General features: G+C 35.9%; 1 protein-coding gene across 4 annotated transcripts in view; it reads right to left on the bottom strand.

The window, feature by feature from the left end:
* LOC106823574 (P2R1A-PPP2R2A-interacting phosphatase regulator 1) overlaps nucleotides 1-16,507 on the bottom strand; it is a 77,650-nt gene that overhangs the window by 32,571 nt on the left and 28,572 nt on the right. For 2 of the 4 annotated variants that reach the window (XM_014829401.3, XM_014829400.3), the window contains exons 6-10: nucleotides 15,758-15,796; nucleotides 15,578-15,661; nucleotides 15,097-15,185; nucleotides 14,426-14,490; nucleotides 11,580-11,676 (exon numbers count right to left, since the gene is read on the bottom strand). In XM_014829401.3, the coding sequence (XP_014684887.1) occupies nucleotides 11,580-11,676; nucleotides 14,426-14,490; nucleotides 15,097-15,185; nucleotides 15,578-15,661; nucleotides 15,758-15,796 (374 nt within the window). The other 2 variants (XM_014829402.3, XM_070501922.1) reach the window with 2 other exon arrangements.

Below are 16,507 nucleotides of genomic sequence, written 5' to 3'. Positions count from 1 at the left end.
TTTACTAAAGAGAAATTAAAACATACGTCCACACAAAAGCTTAAACATGAATATTCATAGCAGCTTTATTTGTAATACCCCCAATTGGAAACAACGCAAATGTCCATCAAAAGGCAAATGGATAAACAAAGTGTGCAATATACATACAATGAAGTGCAACTCAGCAATAAAAAGTAATGAACTACTGATACAGGAAGCAACATGAATGGATCTCAAGGACATTCCAAGCAAAAGCAACCAGACACCAAAGAGTACATACTGTATGATTATATATATAAAATTCTACAAAAGAGAAATCTAATCTATAGTGATGGAGAAAAGGAGATCAGCAGTAACCTGGAGCCAGTGGTGGGGGTGGAGGAAGATTAACTACAAAAGGGCAATGGACATTTTCTGTGGCAATGGAAGTGGTCCATATTTTGGTTGCAAGCTTAAAATGGGTGCAACTTACAGTATGTTTGTAAATTATATCTCAATAAAGTTGATTTTAAAGATAGCATAAGTGGAAAACTCTTTAAAAGTTGAAGATTTAAGTTATTTCTGCTTAACAAATATAAGTATTAAGCATCTTGTATAAATTGTATACCCAGATGCAGTGCCTACAATTAGGAAACTACTCTCTTGAAAAAACTAAGCACAGAGGCACATAGCACGGTGGAAGGCACTGGGCTCAATGCTATGTGGAGCTGGTATATACAGTTTACCAGGCTCTTTTAAATAGTGCCTACCATGTGGAAGAATGGCAAAGGATTCATTAGGCAGAAAAGAAGACCAATTATATACTAGGTTGGTCAGGAGAACTGGGATCAGATCAAGGACAAGAAATGATATTCTACATCATAACGAACCCTGGCTTGTCATTGTCATCTTGTGAAGTCCTTCTCAATAGAGAGGCCCATCAACCTGGATGCAGCTTGACCTTGTTTAAAATCTGGTACCAATGACTGGGACAAAGAGTGAAAAACGGTATAGGAAAAGAGGTTCTTCAGATTCCTTGGTTAGACTGCAAAGAAGTCCTTGCCCTCCCCATCAGTATGGAAGCTCTCTCATTGTCCTTTCAGTGTTTTGGTAAAAACTTTTACTAAGGTTTTAATAAGTGCAGGAGATTGGATGAGGAATTGATCTGGAATATTTTATTCATCTATATAGCTTTAGAAATTGAAAGATGGGGGGACATAGGTAATTGATTATCTCTCATATATAATTTTAGGATAGTATTCAGAGTCCAGTCACACTGAACTGGGAAGTATTCTGAAATTACTTTTTTAATTAGATGAATCTAATAATATCACAATTTTTTAGGAACTGATGTGAGAAGTAAAAAAAAGTGTAGAGTGTTGTGGTCATTTCTGGGTAGCACACTTGTAAGCTATTGACAAACTGGAAAATGTTCAGAGGCCAATGGCCAGGATAGTAACAAGGTCTGGAAATCTTCTTATAGAAAAAAAACGAGAATGGAAACCTAGAGGAGAAAAGATTTGTGGGGACACGGTAGCTGTTGTCAAACATCAGAAAATCTCATCTCTGGGAGAGGAGATGGATTTTGCTTATTTTGTGGCATTCCCTATGACAAACTAAGACCAAAGGACAGAAGGCATATTTTAGTTCATTATCAGGAAGATTTTTGTGTGTGTGAGGAAGATTGGCCCTGAGCTAACATCTGTTGCCAATCTTCCTCTTTTTATTCCTCCCCAAAGCCCCAGTACATAGTTGTATATCCCAGTTGTAAGTCATTCCAGTTCCTCTATGTGGGATGCCGCCACAGCATGGCTTGATGAGCAGTGCTAGGTCCACGCCCAGGATCCGAACCGGCGTACCCCGAGCCGCTGAAGTGGAGCGCGCGAACTTAACCACTCGGCCATGGGACCAGCCCCAGGAAGAATTTTTTAATGAGTAGAACTTTCCAATAGTTTAAAGGCTCTTTGACTCTCCTTCAACAAAAGTTCAAATAGAAGTAAGTGAAGAGTCCAATAGTGGTAAGGGAGTCCTGATCCTTTCATCCTCTCCCTCACATAATTAATAACTGCATATGAGTTTCTAAAAAATATTTGTTTTAACTTCCATTATTTCTTGATTATATAAACAACAGATATTCCATGTGGAAAAATCTGAAAATACAGACAAAAAGGGAAGCAAATGAAAACAAAATCATCCATCTTCTCACCTCCCAGAGACTTAAATATTTTGGCATACAGCCTTACAGACTTTTTTCTGTTATATATCCATATAAAATACATACATATACTTTTTTAAAACAAAAATGAAATCTCATTAATCACACTACTTTTTTACTTTACAATACAGGTAAACATCTTTCCATGTCTTTCTCCATACACAAAAATAGACTCAAAATGGACCAAAGACTTGAAGGTAAGACCTGAAACCATAAAACTTCTAGAAGGACATATAGGCAGTACACTCTTTGACATCAAATTTAAAAGGATCTTTTTGAATACCATGTCTACTCAGACAAGGGAAACAAGAGAAAAAATAAAAAAGTGGGACTTCATCAGACTAAAGAGCTTCTGGAAGGCAAAGAAAACCAGGATCAAAACCAAAAAAACAACCCACCAACTGGGAGAAAATATTTGCAAATCATATATCTGACAAGGGGTTAATCTCCATAATATATAAAGAACTCACACAACTGAACTACAAAAAAAAAACCCCAATCAAAAAGTGGGCAGAGGATATGAACAGACATATTTCCAAGGAAGACATACAGATGGCCAATAGGCACATGAAAAGATGCTCAACATCACTAATCATCAGGGAAATGAACATCAAAACTACACTTCGATATCACCTTAAATCCATTAGAAAGGTTATAATCACCAAGATGAAAAATAGCAAATGTTGGAGAGGTTGTGGAGAAAAGGGAACCCTCATCCACTGCTGATGGGAATGCAAACCCGTGCAGCCACTATGGAAAACAGTATGGAGATTTCTCAAAAAATTAAAAATAGTAATACCATATGACCCAGCTATCCCACTACTGGGTTTTTATCCAAAGAACTTGAAATCAACAATACAAAGAGACCTATGCACCCCTATACTCACTGCAGCATTATTCACAATAGCTAAGATGTGGAAGCAACCCAGGTGACTGACGATTGGATAAAGAAGCTGTGGTATATATATATATATACAATGGAACGCTACTCAACCATAAACAAAGACAAAATCATCCCATTTGCAACCACATGGATGGACCTTGAGGGTAGCATGCTAAGTGAAATAAGCCAGACAAAGACAAACACCATACGATTTCATTCATTTGTAGATGATAAACAAACAGACAAAGAGAACAGTTTAGTGGTTACCAGGTAGAAGGGGAGTGGGGGTGGGCACAAGGGATGAAGGGGCACATTTATATGGTGTCTGACAAATAATAATGTACAACCGAAATTTTACAATGTTATAAACTATTATTACCACAATAAAATACAATATATAAATAAAAATTAAAATTAAAAAAAAATTCCCCATTCCCTCTACCACCAGCCACTAGCAACCTGTAATCTACTTTCTGTCTCTATGAATTTGTCTATTTTAAATATCTCATATGAGTGGAATTGTATAATACTTGTTCTTTTGTATCTGGCTGATTTCACTTAGCATAATGTTTTCAAGGTTCATCCACATTGTAGCACGTATCAGAACTTCATTCCTTTTCATAGCTGAATCATAGTCTATTGTATGGACATACCACATTTTATTTATCTATTTATCTGGTGATGGACACTTGGGTTGTTTCCACCTTTTGGCTTTTGTGAACAATGCTGCAAGGAGCATTGGCATATAAGTATCTGTTTGAGTCCTTGTTTTCAAGGAGTGGAATTGTTGGATCATATGATAATTCTATGTTTTATATTTTGAGGAACTGCCAAAGTGTTTTTCACAGTTGCTGCATCATTTTACATTGCAACCAGCAATGTATGAGGGTCCAATTTCTCCACGTCCTCACCAACACTTGTTATTATCTGTCTTTTTGATTATAGCCATCCTAGTACATATGAAGTGGGAGCTCTTTGTGGTTTTGATTTGCATTTCCCTAATGACTAATGATGTTCAACATCTTTTCTTGTGTTTATTGGCCATCTGTATATCTTCTTTGGAGAAATGTCTATTCATAAAGTCCTTTGCCCATATTTTAATTGGGTTGTTTGTCTTTTTATTGCTGAGTTATAGGAGCTCTTTATGTATTCTGGATTAAACTCATCAGATATGATTTACAAATATTTTTTCTCATTTTATAGGTTGTCTTTTCACTTCTTATTAATGTCCTTTCATGCACATTATCTATTTTTTTCTTTTGTTGCTAATGCTTTTGGTGTTATATCCATTGTCAAATCCAAGGTCATAAAGATTTACCCCTGTTTTTTCCCTAAGAGTTTAATGGTTTTAACTCTTAATATTTAGCTCATTGGTCCATTTTGAGTTAATTTTTATATACGGTGTGAGGTAGGAGTCCAACTTCATTACTTTGCACGTGGATATTCAGTTGCCCTAGTACAACTTGTTGAAAACATTAGGTTTTTCACAATTACAAATAACAGGACAGTAAACATCCTTTTCAACCTGTCCCATATTTTTCCCTAAGAAAAATTTCTCGAAGAGTTGCTGTATCAAAAGATGTGCACATTTTGAAGGCTTTTGATACATACCACCAAACTTGCTCCAGAAAGGACATTAGGAATCCATCACAGTAATTTCAGATACCACTTTCCCAACACTTTCAACAGCCTCATACATTATTAAAAAAATTTAAATCTCTGCTAATCACTGTGGCATGGGAATGTATTCCAAAGCAAGTTTAAGGGAGTTTTAGCTGAACTTCCCTTGACAGCCCCAACATGCTAGCCTCAGCACCCTCCTTTCCAAAGGCTTCACATTTATGAAAAGATTATCCAAGAATAAGACTCGATGTAAACCACTGCAGAGTTTAATATAAGTCTAGTTAAGGAAGTAAACTAAACCCTTCCTCTCAGAATAAAACTAGAAATGGAAAGTATAATTAGGTTCCTCTGCTGGATAATGTAATTTCAAAATATTTCCTTCCTCAGCACAAAGTCACAAATGAGCTGTTTACACCTTTCAAGTGTGTCCTTCTCATTTCTGTTTGACAGAGAGTTACCAAGCACAGGAACCATGCCAAGAAATCAACTAAAGCGAAGTTAGACAGTTGTTTGTAAAGCCATATAATAATTGTTGAGGGAAAAGAAAAAGCTATTTTGCTGTGGTCTGCTCCTTAGTACCAGTTGAGCACTTCCAAATGTGTATTGGGAGAGGTTTTATAGTTGATGTCGCTTTTGGTCCTGTCTCCTTTGCTTCTCTGAAACAAACATACCAAGTATATCTTTATTTTGTTTTGCCTCAAGCTGTAGTTACAGTAGAAAGAAAATTTTATGGTGAGTGCTTTGTCAGTGGGAACTTGTTATTAATATGGAAATCCTAAGAGGATCATTTATCCACACAAAGTAAGAAACCAGGGGGAAATTAGCTTTCTACATTTCATCATAAATCATGCATAATTCATAGAAGAGAGGAAACTATTGATGAGGCTGAACAAAATGAGTTTCTTGTTGCCAGAAAGAATCAAAATATTAGGTATAAAGCTGTCTAATTTCCTAAATATTTTCTTAAAGCCTTCTGAAGTTTAATGCCATCATGACTTTCACTGTCATGCTAGCAAAGATGAAGGCAGATGTTTTTACAGAACCAATAAAATTTTAAGAGGCAGAAGCGACCTTATAAATATCTTGTCCAATTCTGTTTTATAGATTGGAAATCTGAAACCCAGAGACGTGAAGTGACCTGCCCAAAGTCATACCGAGCCACTGACAGAGGTGGAGCTACAAGTCAGGTCTCCTGACTCCTGTACTCACTAATAATGTAGTCTGGTCACTCCCCTAAAAGGTTGATATGCACAATTATGTTACCAATTTACTTTGCTGTCAAGTAATGCCACCAGATCTCCAATTTCATACATATAGCTTGTTGGTCAATTTATAGGATTCAGTTAATAACCGCATTAATTGAATGCATTTCTTCTGAGACACCATGGTCATTAAGTCTCCCACTATTAAGAAAGTTGAGCAAGTTTCCAAGATTCCTATATGATGTTTGACTCTCTCTACCTATGTATTATAGACATTCGTGAAACTCAATCTTATTTGCTCTTGGGTTAAGAACCACATTTTGAAGAATCTGTGAGATATCATGGAATTTAAGAGAAACAAAGCTACCTTTTTGCCAGAGTATTTATTGTTCTCTGGCCTTTTCTAAATGCACCATTTCAACTACCTGACAGTGAAATTTACCTGGATGATAGATTTTTCAAGCTCAACTTTTAAGATCTAAAATATTTAAAAACACTTCAGGCAAATTGTAATTAATTTTCTCCATAGATATCCAAAGTACCACACATGCATTTTCAGCATGGATATTTATATATGGTTGCTTCTAGGTGAATTTTAAAAATTCATTTAGGTGATGAGATTAAATATATCCTGTAGTGGGAGTATTGATAATTCAAGGAGCAGGGACAAAGATTAATGCAGAATTAGAATCTTAACTCATGTGCTTTTAATAGCTCATTTGATTTGCTTCAATTCTCAAGAGCCAATGAAACAGGCCCCCTAGATACAAATTCTAACCCCATCCCCTCTTTTCAATATAAAAGCTTTCTAATAGTGAGAGTTGTTCAACAGTAGAATGAACTGTCGTGTGAAGGAGTCAGTTCATTACTACAAGATTTCAAACTAAGGCTAAAAGACAATCTGTCTGGAGTTCTTCAAAAGGATTCCTGCATTGAAAGGTAGATTAAAAGACTTCTAAAATCTTTTAAGTTCTAAGATTCTGATTCCAATATTGTCTTTCTCTCCTACTTTTATAATACAGAGATCCTTTCATATGTGTATCTGTAGTCATATTATCTTAGAATGCCTTGCATCATTATTATTTTCGTACTTATGCTATGCGCTTGAAGATAAGGATGGTACCTCACCCATCTTCATATATCCTATAATTTTTTTCTTAAGGGTTGAGTAGACTCCATGCATTTTTCTTTTTAAAGATTGGCACCTGAGCTAACAATTGTTGCCAATCTTCTTTTTTTTTTTTTTCTGCTTTTTCTCCCCAAATCCCCCCAGTATATAGTTGTATATCTTTTTTTAGTTGTGGGTCCTTCTAGTTGTGGCATGTGGGACACCACCTCAACATGGCCTGACAAGTGGTGTCATGTCCGCGCCCAGGATCCAAACCAGCAAAACCCTGGGCTGCCAAAGCGGAGCTCGTGAACCTAACCACTCGGCCACAGGGCCGGCCTCTATCCTACAATTTAAGTACAGTTTCCTGTACACAGAAAGCATTCATTAGATACTTATTGAATATACTTGAAATTACAAGCTTGATTGGTTGATTTAGTCATTATAAATTTTAAGAACCATATTTGTTTTCCTGATTGAGAATCTAACTTATTACTGCAGTGAGCTTCATGTTAGGATGAATTTGGAGTGCTGCTCTTTTATAAGGTTACAAGTAAAACAGGAATATTTGATTGAACATGAACATATATTTAAGACTTAAAAATGATGCTTTAAAGGGGCTGGCCCCGTGGCCGAGTGGTTAAGTTCGCGTGCTCCGCTGCAGGCGGCCCAGTGTTTCGTTGGTTCGAATCCTGGGCGCGGACATGGCACTGCTCATCAGACCACGCTGAGGCAGCGTCCCGCATGCCACAACTAGAAGAACCCACAACGAAGAATATACAACTATGTACCGGGGGGCTTTGGGGAGAAAAAGGAAAAAAATAAAATCTTTAAAAAAAAAAAATGATGCTTTAAAAACATTTGAAAAACATATTTCCTCCTTCATTTATCCTTTTATTGACAATGTGAAAACTAGCATATACATACCGGTACATACATATGTAATATATTTATAAATAAGCATATTTATAATATTTATTATCTATTTTTAATATATATTTAAATATTTAAATATATTTTTATATAATATATGTATTTATAATATATAAGAGGAAGACATACCAACACTTATATACAATATGGTCACCTCCTGTTCTCATATTTTTTTAAGATGGGCTATAAAATAGATGATTTAAAAAACTAATTTAGGGCCGGCCCCATGGCTGAGTGGTTAAGCTCGTGCACTCTGCTTTGGCAGCCCAGGGTTTCACCAGTTCGGATCCCGGGCGCAGCCCTAGCACTGCTCATCAAACCATGCTGAGGTGGCATCCCACACGGCACAACCAGAAGGACCTACAACTAGAATATACAACTATGTACTGGGGGGCTTTGGGGAGAAGAAGAAGAAAAAAGAAGATTGGCAACAGATGTTGGCTCAGGGGCAATCTTAAAAAAATAATATAAAACAAAATTTTTAAAAAACTAATTTAATAAAAATGAAAGGAGCAAAGTAAAAATTCCAAAGTTATCCTGCTGTGGGTTGAATTGCGTCCCTAAAAAGGTAAAGTTGATGTCCTAACCCCCGGTACCTATGAATGTGACCATATTTGGAAATAGAGTCTTTGCAGATGTAATCAAGTTAAGATGCAGTCATACCAGATTATGGTGGGCCCCAAATCCAATGATTGGTGTCTTTATAAGAAGGCCATGTGAAAACACAGGGACACAGGGAGAACCCCGTGTGATGACAGAGATAGAGATGAGTCATACATCTACAAGGCAAGGATTTCCGGAGCCACCAGAAGCTAGGAGAGAGACGTGAGGAGATTCTCCCTGAGAGCCTCCAGAGGGAACCAACTCTGCGGACACCTTAATCTTGGACTTCTAGCCTCCAGAACTGTGTGATAACCCAGTTCTATTGCTTTAGGCTACTGAGTTTGTGGTGCTTTGTTATGGCAGCCTAAGGAAACTAATACATGTTCTGCACAATGGAAAACTGACATGACAATTCCTTGGCACGTGTAGGATGACAAAATACAGCCTTACCATAATTTTTAAAAGTCAACCACAAAATATCATGTAAGAGTTAGAACTGCTTTAGTCTGAAAATCAATAAATGGAAAATCATTTAAGAAATGGATCTTCCCAATACACAAGCTGGAAAAGCAACAGAATGGAAAACTAACTACAAAATCCTTAATTATGAGCATATCATAGTGAGTTTTGACATCCTAGGGTACAACTAAAACAAGAAAAACTAATTGAATAGAGTGAAAGAAATTGTCTGAGTTGAGAAAAGTATACCGAGATAGTCAAGATTACCAAGATTTATTGATAAAAGTTCCTTATACAACTGAGTAATAGTCTCACACCCATTGTTCACTTTCTCTGTCCTTAGTCTTTGTCCTTGAACATTCGGCAAAACTTTTTTTTTTGCTAAAGAGTCAAAAGTGCATGATGACCTTTTTGTCTGGCAATGATCTACAATTTCAGCAAGGAACATCACTGCAATCACACCTCATTCCATGAGGGCCCCCTTATATGTTCACAATTGGTCCACTAAAGGTCTGGCAAGTAAAAAAGCTGAGTAACAAAGGTAATATTGATTGTTTACTTGTCCTTAGCCAGTCTGTAGCATCCTGTCCCAGCTTCGGGAGACCATCATGATCCCAATCATCTCATAAATACTCAGTTTCATTTATTGATAGGTGAACAGAGTCTCCTCCCACATATATGTCCATTCTAAGCAATTCTACAGGGGACATTGTCCAAAAGTTCTTGGTGTCACAGTCTTTTTCCCATGTGGGGCATTCTGATTATTTCCCATGACATGGAAAAATGTTTTATAAATATCGTAGGCAACCATTCCTATTTCATTAGGTGAGGAAATTTAAACCAATTCTCAACTTCACTTCATGAGGATACATTTTTATTTTTCAAATTGCTAATATGACCCCCAATTACTTAAAGCACTTACTATAGATTTAAAATCCTTAACACGTGATTTTTCTTATTGAAAAAAAACCCCTTAAGACTTTTGAATAAAAAATTGGGGTTTAAACAGTTATAGCCCTTAGGGAACAACTAGAAGCACATGATTCTTGCAGAAAAACCCAAGCATATTAAGCCTCTATTTAATCAAATCAGTAGTCGTGATGACGAATAAAAGGTAATTCATAGAAATGTAGACCACAACTTATCGACATTGTCTTTTTTCCACACTTAATTAGAATACAAAATTAATCAGGGATAATCAGGTTAAGCACAAATTGAGTGAATTTTCCTGCTACTCAATTAGCTTTTATTCATCTTGCTTCCCCTACCTGTCCCTTCCCAACAAATTAAACATTCAAGGATTCATGTGCAAAATAGGCAATGCTTGGATCAGTATGGTATAACTAGCTTAGTTTTAAAAACAGCTTTTGATAGCTAATTTTTCCCTATCAAGTAGAAACTAGTAATTACTGAAAATATTATTAAAAACTAGCATGGGCATTCAGCACATAATAAAAAGTCATTTTACCTGTTGATTAATGGAACAATTAGATTTGATCAGAACTTATAATTATCTATTTATTCCCATAAATAAATAGAGCTCAATTATTTTTTTAAAAGTCAAGTTGTTTCTATACATTAGCAGCTTGAAGATGAATGACTGTGTCTTCAACATAGCTCTTATTTGGAAAATACCTTTGAAAATATTACTACATTGCTTTTAAGGGCATACGCAAGAATTAAACATGCAAGTTTTGTAGATAAACAGAATTTTAGGAAATTAAGGAAAAAAGATAAATAGGAAATAATCTAAATTATACCATACAATTCTGTTGTTGCTCCAACGTGTGTGTGTGTGTATGTGTGTGGTGTATGAAAGAGAGACAGAGAGCATGTGTGTTCCGCCATTGGTGAGAAAGTCTTGGGATGGGTGAATCACTTAGTTGAAAGTACATCAACTAGAATAAATGGAGAACCAGAATCAGAAGGCGACACAGGAGAGTTTGTGACAGTGCTGATTTTAGCTAGTGAATTACAAGAAGATCCTGCATTGCCGTTGTTCCCATCAAGAGCATCCGAAGATAGACTAGGAGAGGAACATGTAACCCACTGATAACAGAATTAAAGAGATCTCTGTGAACTCTGCTTCGTCTACAAATGAACACAAAATATGTGAAGCAAAGAACTGGCACTCGTTACAAGAGCAGTTTCACCAGAACAGTAAAACAAAACCAACAGTAGCAATAAATAGAAATCCACTCACTGTATTTCCCATTTTGATTATTAAAACATGCTTTCTTGGCACTCTTTTTCAATAATACGCTCAGCCTAACACAGCACACAAAAAGCCAAGGTAGAAAAGATGGGAAGAAGATGACTTTTTTCCAAGTTTGCACTTGTACGTATTTCGCTATTACCTCTTAATCTAATGCCAAAACCCTACTTCTAAGAACGTATCCACACTATATTAATGTCACACATAAATGTTAGTGAGAAGAACTAAGGTTAATAGTATTCATTTGGGAGATTAATTTTATAACTTCTAAAAATATTTAATAATATACCCTACTTCTGAATATATACAATACCCAAAGTAGACTTAAAAAACAAGTGAAAATGGTCAATAAATGTTTAAAACCTCATGCTAATACTCACCAGGCATTCATATCAGACACCTGGTTAGTATCAGAAGGAAGCACGTTGGTTGGGCCTTGGAAAAATCTCTTTGGCTGATCTTCAAATGCCATTTCAGCTATGAGAAAAAAGCAGACCAAGGTAGATATGTTTTATGTAACACATTTATTATGCTTTTAATTGCAAAACTAAGACTTGTTCATTGCAGTTAATTTATAAAATACAAAAAAAATGCAAAGGAAAAATTTTTATACCACCATTATCCAACATAACTACTTTTCAGTAATTCCTGAATGTTTGTGTATATATATGATTGTTTTTAAACAAAATTGGATTTGTACTGTATATAATATCGATATGTAATCTACTTTTTGTTTTTAATGGTTATAATTCTCATATTATTAATCAAATTCTACAACATGATTTTCTATAGCTATGTAGTAAGGCTGCACCATAATTTAATCGCATTCCTTATTTTAAACCTTTTGGTTGTTTCTATCTTTATTTTGCCAAGCCTATACAATGAACTAAATAGATCAATTCTTTTATAACATACAAGGAACAAAAAATAAATATATTTTTACAGATTTAGAAGAAATATCTAATCTCAAAAAAATGCATTGCTATAATCTTCACCTTGAAGTAAATGTTAAAATCTGCACAATGTTACACATTCATGTGATAATTATATCTGGATGTGAGAAACTTGGGTGTTCAAGCCCATAACTTCTGGAGTGGAATATATTTGAATAATAAAACACTAAGGCCACCTACTCATTAAAAAATATCCCTAGAAGCAGAGATTCCACAGACCTTCCTTAGGAGTATAACCAGGGTTCATAAAGCTCCAAAGAGGTCTGGGTATCCTATGCCATGCCAGACCACACTTACACAGTTATGGAAAAGCTACTCATCTCTCCTTTTTGGTCTAAATTTAAAAGAAGACAAATCAAAACAAATTCATCATAGAAGAAGATTGGAATTTTCTTTGCAAACCATTATTACTTGTAAAACGGTATTTACGTTACCCAGTTCCTGCAGATTTCTCAGAATTCCCACTTGAGGCCTTATCTGCTCTTGCTTACTCCGAATGGAAGTAACTGCTGCTTACCACCATAAAATATGCCTTCATATGCTCGGAGACGCTAATGTTTATCTCACACTCTCCTCTGCTTTACAGAGTCCTCATTCTTTCTTGTTTCTCCCCCCCAGGACCCTCTTTTGGTTTTTCATACCATCGTTCCCTACACTTCACTTGTATTAGTGAGCTCCAAATAGGCCACAGTTTGCTGTTTCAAATAAATATTCATATTCTAAAATATATAAATAAAATTTAATTTCTGTTTAATCTGTTACTGCATCTGAAAGGCCAGATGAATTTTGACTAAATTTGTATAGGCTATGTTTGGGAGGGTTTGACTTAAAATATAGACTATATGGTATATATAGAAACCGCTTCGCAGTTCCTAGGGACACCTCAAAGAAATGAGGCCGTCATCGTCCAGAGCAGCTGCAAACTAGGAGCAAGAGACTTGTGTGAGACATGCCATGTCCACCAAGACGCTTGGCAGAAGCCAAGTCTATTATGTTAAAATTGAAATATAAAAGCAATTTTTTAAATCATAAATTCTAAGAAAATTCCAGGCACTTTCAATGTCATAAAACACTTCATGTATAAATGCCTTAAAAGGAGAATTATTTTAATTTAGTAAAACACTAGCTTCAATTTAAGCACATTTTATTTTAAATACGCAAATGACCCAAATTTCTAACAGCTCTTAAACTGTTAATATATTTGAATGTCTTTTCAACAGCAACCAAACTTCACAGCACAGGCAAAAGAGCCCTAAGCTAGGTCATCGATCCATTGTCATAAAACAAGGTGCTTAGTTTGGAAAAGAGTATTTTCCAGAATTGATCTAACCTTAGTCTTAGAATATAGGAAGTACATGTTGAATTAGGTATGCTGTTAGGAATATTACCATTAATCAACCCAAAATACATGGAACATTGGAATACATTTCAATTTCTTTCCCTAGAGTTTTGCTCTCCTCCTTTTCCTTCGCCTCCCCTCCTCCCTCCTTTTCTTCTTCTCTTTCCCATCTTAATGGATTTTTCACAAATACACATTATTAAAGTTGAATATCCTTTCCTATTTATCCTTTTTTCCTCCCTATTAGAGTTAAACTTTGTACTAAGCCTATAATTCAGTAGTGGTATTAACAAAAAAGGAAGAAGAAGATAGCTTAGTGAGGCAGCATTGAGAAATGGGATCCAGGACTGTGGGAGTTTAAGAAAAGCACTTTTGTTCTTTCCACTGCCCTTTTATTACTGAGTAGGTGGGTCATTTTCCATATACTTAACCGAAAGTAACCCTCATAAAGAAATGAAACATCAAAGAACATACATCTTAGCATACATCTTTAGTGTTGTAAGTGGATCTAGTTTGTTTCAACTTCTTCATACGATATCAGTGTGTCCGTGCGGCAGGGGGGCAGGGAGGGCAGGGGCTGAGATTCAGTAGAATATTTGATGACTGACTCTGTGCATTTGTTCATTCCCCACCTTGTTTCAGAAAGTATTTAAGGCAGCTAGCTTGGTGAATTATACTTATACAATGAAAATCATAATAGTTGACTAAACCGAAATTAAATTTCTCAATTCACATTTATGTAGCACATTATAACTTTCAGAATGTCTTTACACATAGTTTCATTTGAGTAAAACAAAAGGCCTCAATAACTTACCAAATACATTTTAAATAAATAAATCCTTTAAAAATGAATTTTATATAACATTTGATTTTATATGATATTTTATAAAAATAATTCAAAGTGATATTTATTTCTGCTGGTAGATAAAAATACCTTTTCTTTTTAATGGTCCAAGAATACTTGGTGTAATAGTGTTGGTGGGGCTTTGACTTCTTCTTCTAAAATGAAATTATGACAATCATTACAAGAAAATATTTGAACAAAATGAGCTACGACTATTTCATTATAACATATCTAAGGACATACACTTTAAAAGAGGACTCTGTGTAGTATCCCACAGCACATTATTTTATTGCTTTTCTCTAAATATGAGTAAAAAAGGAAGCCCCGAGGACAGCAGACTGTCTTGTAATTTATAAGGATTCAGGATTTTCCCAAGTTGTGGGGGAAAAGCTAGAGGGACCTGCAGTTCTCACTGTGACTTGCCTCGAATCAAAATGAGAATCATGGGTGAACGAGTGGGGGCAGTTGTTTAAAGCTTCAAGAGTTAGCTCTGATCCTCACCAACAAGCTCAGTCAGAGGAAGACCATATTCAAAGAAGGTTAATGAGTTACTGATTCTTCATATGTTCACGTTCTCAAATGTTCTCGGTCACTTTATTCTTTTCGATATACAAAATGACGAACCAAAACAATGACATTTAATTTAGCTAAAAAGACATTGCTTCTTTGGTTGTCACAGAACCTGGAACTATAATTTCTTTTCAGTTTCTACTATTCTTATTTTCTAAGCAATTTGGGATTTTCATACAATATAAACTTACATTGCAAATTCTTCCATAGGATTAGCAACAGGAGCCAGAGGTGAACCGGTGCAACTCATACAAGTTTGCGATGACGTAGAAGAACACAGCTAAAACCAAATTGGAACAGAGGTTTTAAAACGACCACTTTTCTCTGAAAGCAGATCAGTGGTTTCCGAGGGTGCGTGGGGTTTGGGGGAAAGGAGATGGAGTGCAACAGATCATGAGGAAATTTAGAGTGTGGGAACTGTTCCATATCTTGATTGTGGATACAGTTACAGGATTGTACACAATTATCAAAATTAATCAAATCATATACTTAAAAGTTGGTGACTTCTGTTATATGCAAATAATAGTTTAAGAAATGAAAAGGACGGCAAAACTGTCATTTAGAATCAGATGTCCTATAGGAAAATATATCCCCCAAGAGATCTGGGTGGACAAACCTTAATGTTTCATAAATATTTCAAGGGACACAGACTTTTAGGCACTCGTTTCTTACCTGCTCAATCCCCATAGGGGGAGAAGCTGCTGGGGATAAATCAAAGCACTTTGGAGAAGCTGGCTTCTCTAGGTTGCTGTCACTCTGTGTAAGCAGAAAACAGTGTACAATTATAGCACCAACTGCTTACCTATCAAATATTTAGGGAGATAGCTGTTACATGGGGAAGGGCATCCTTACTGAGTTAGCCGTTGTCCACGCTGCGGAGCTCTCATCATCCTGAAACAAGCAGAGAACCAAATATTCACTTCAATGAGCAAAGGCACCCTTTGCCCTTTGGGAAGGAGAGCTACATGGCAGTTGAGGGGCTTCCCTAGTCTCCAAAAAGACCTAGAATGTGAGCACTCAATATCGAGCAATCCTGACTATATACATAGAGCCTAAATTGAAATTTTGCTCTTTGGGTTTAACCTGTGCTTGATTATTGAAAACTATAACACTATGTCCAGGAAAGAATAAAAAAGGATTTGGTTAGAACTAAGATACAAATGGAACAGCAAAAATAACTACAGCTATGAAAAATGTTTACAGATTTTATGTAGACAAAATGAGTACTGCATAATCCAGGATTTTAAAATGCGCTCTTTTCCTTTCCAGGTAAAGTTATGTTACATGCTCCCTTCCTCCTCCTAACGCACTCGCATATTCACTCACTCGGTCATTCACTCACGCCAACACCTAAAGCAATTAGAATCGGGTCAGTCAAGGGAATCCAAAGCATCTACAAATTGTATTAGCGTCAAAACATGAAAAGTGACAGGATCCAGCGGTTATCTACTCAGTCTCCAGGACCTACTCCTAAATCAGGGGTAGATGGCCATCTAAGGCACTCAGGGCCCAAAGGAAAATAAGATGTCACTGCTTCTGCTGATGACCCATTTCCTTATGTAATAATTCCCAAATCTGAAAATTGACATCTAACCAGAATCT

This window comes from Equus asinus, chromosome X (assembly GCF_041296235.1).
Source record: "Equus asinus isolate D_3611 breed Donkey chromosome X, EquAss-T2T_v2, whole genome shotgun sequence".
Lineage (NCBI taxonomy): Eukaryota > Metazoa > Chordata > Mammalia > Perissodactyla > Equidae > Equus > Equus asinus.
The sequence above is the reverse complement of the archived record's forward strand: the minus strand, read 5'-3'. Positions and strand labels throughout refer to the sequence as shown.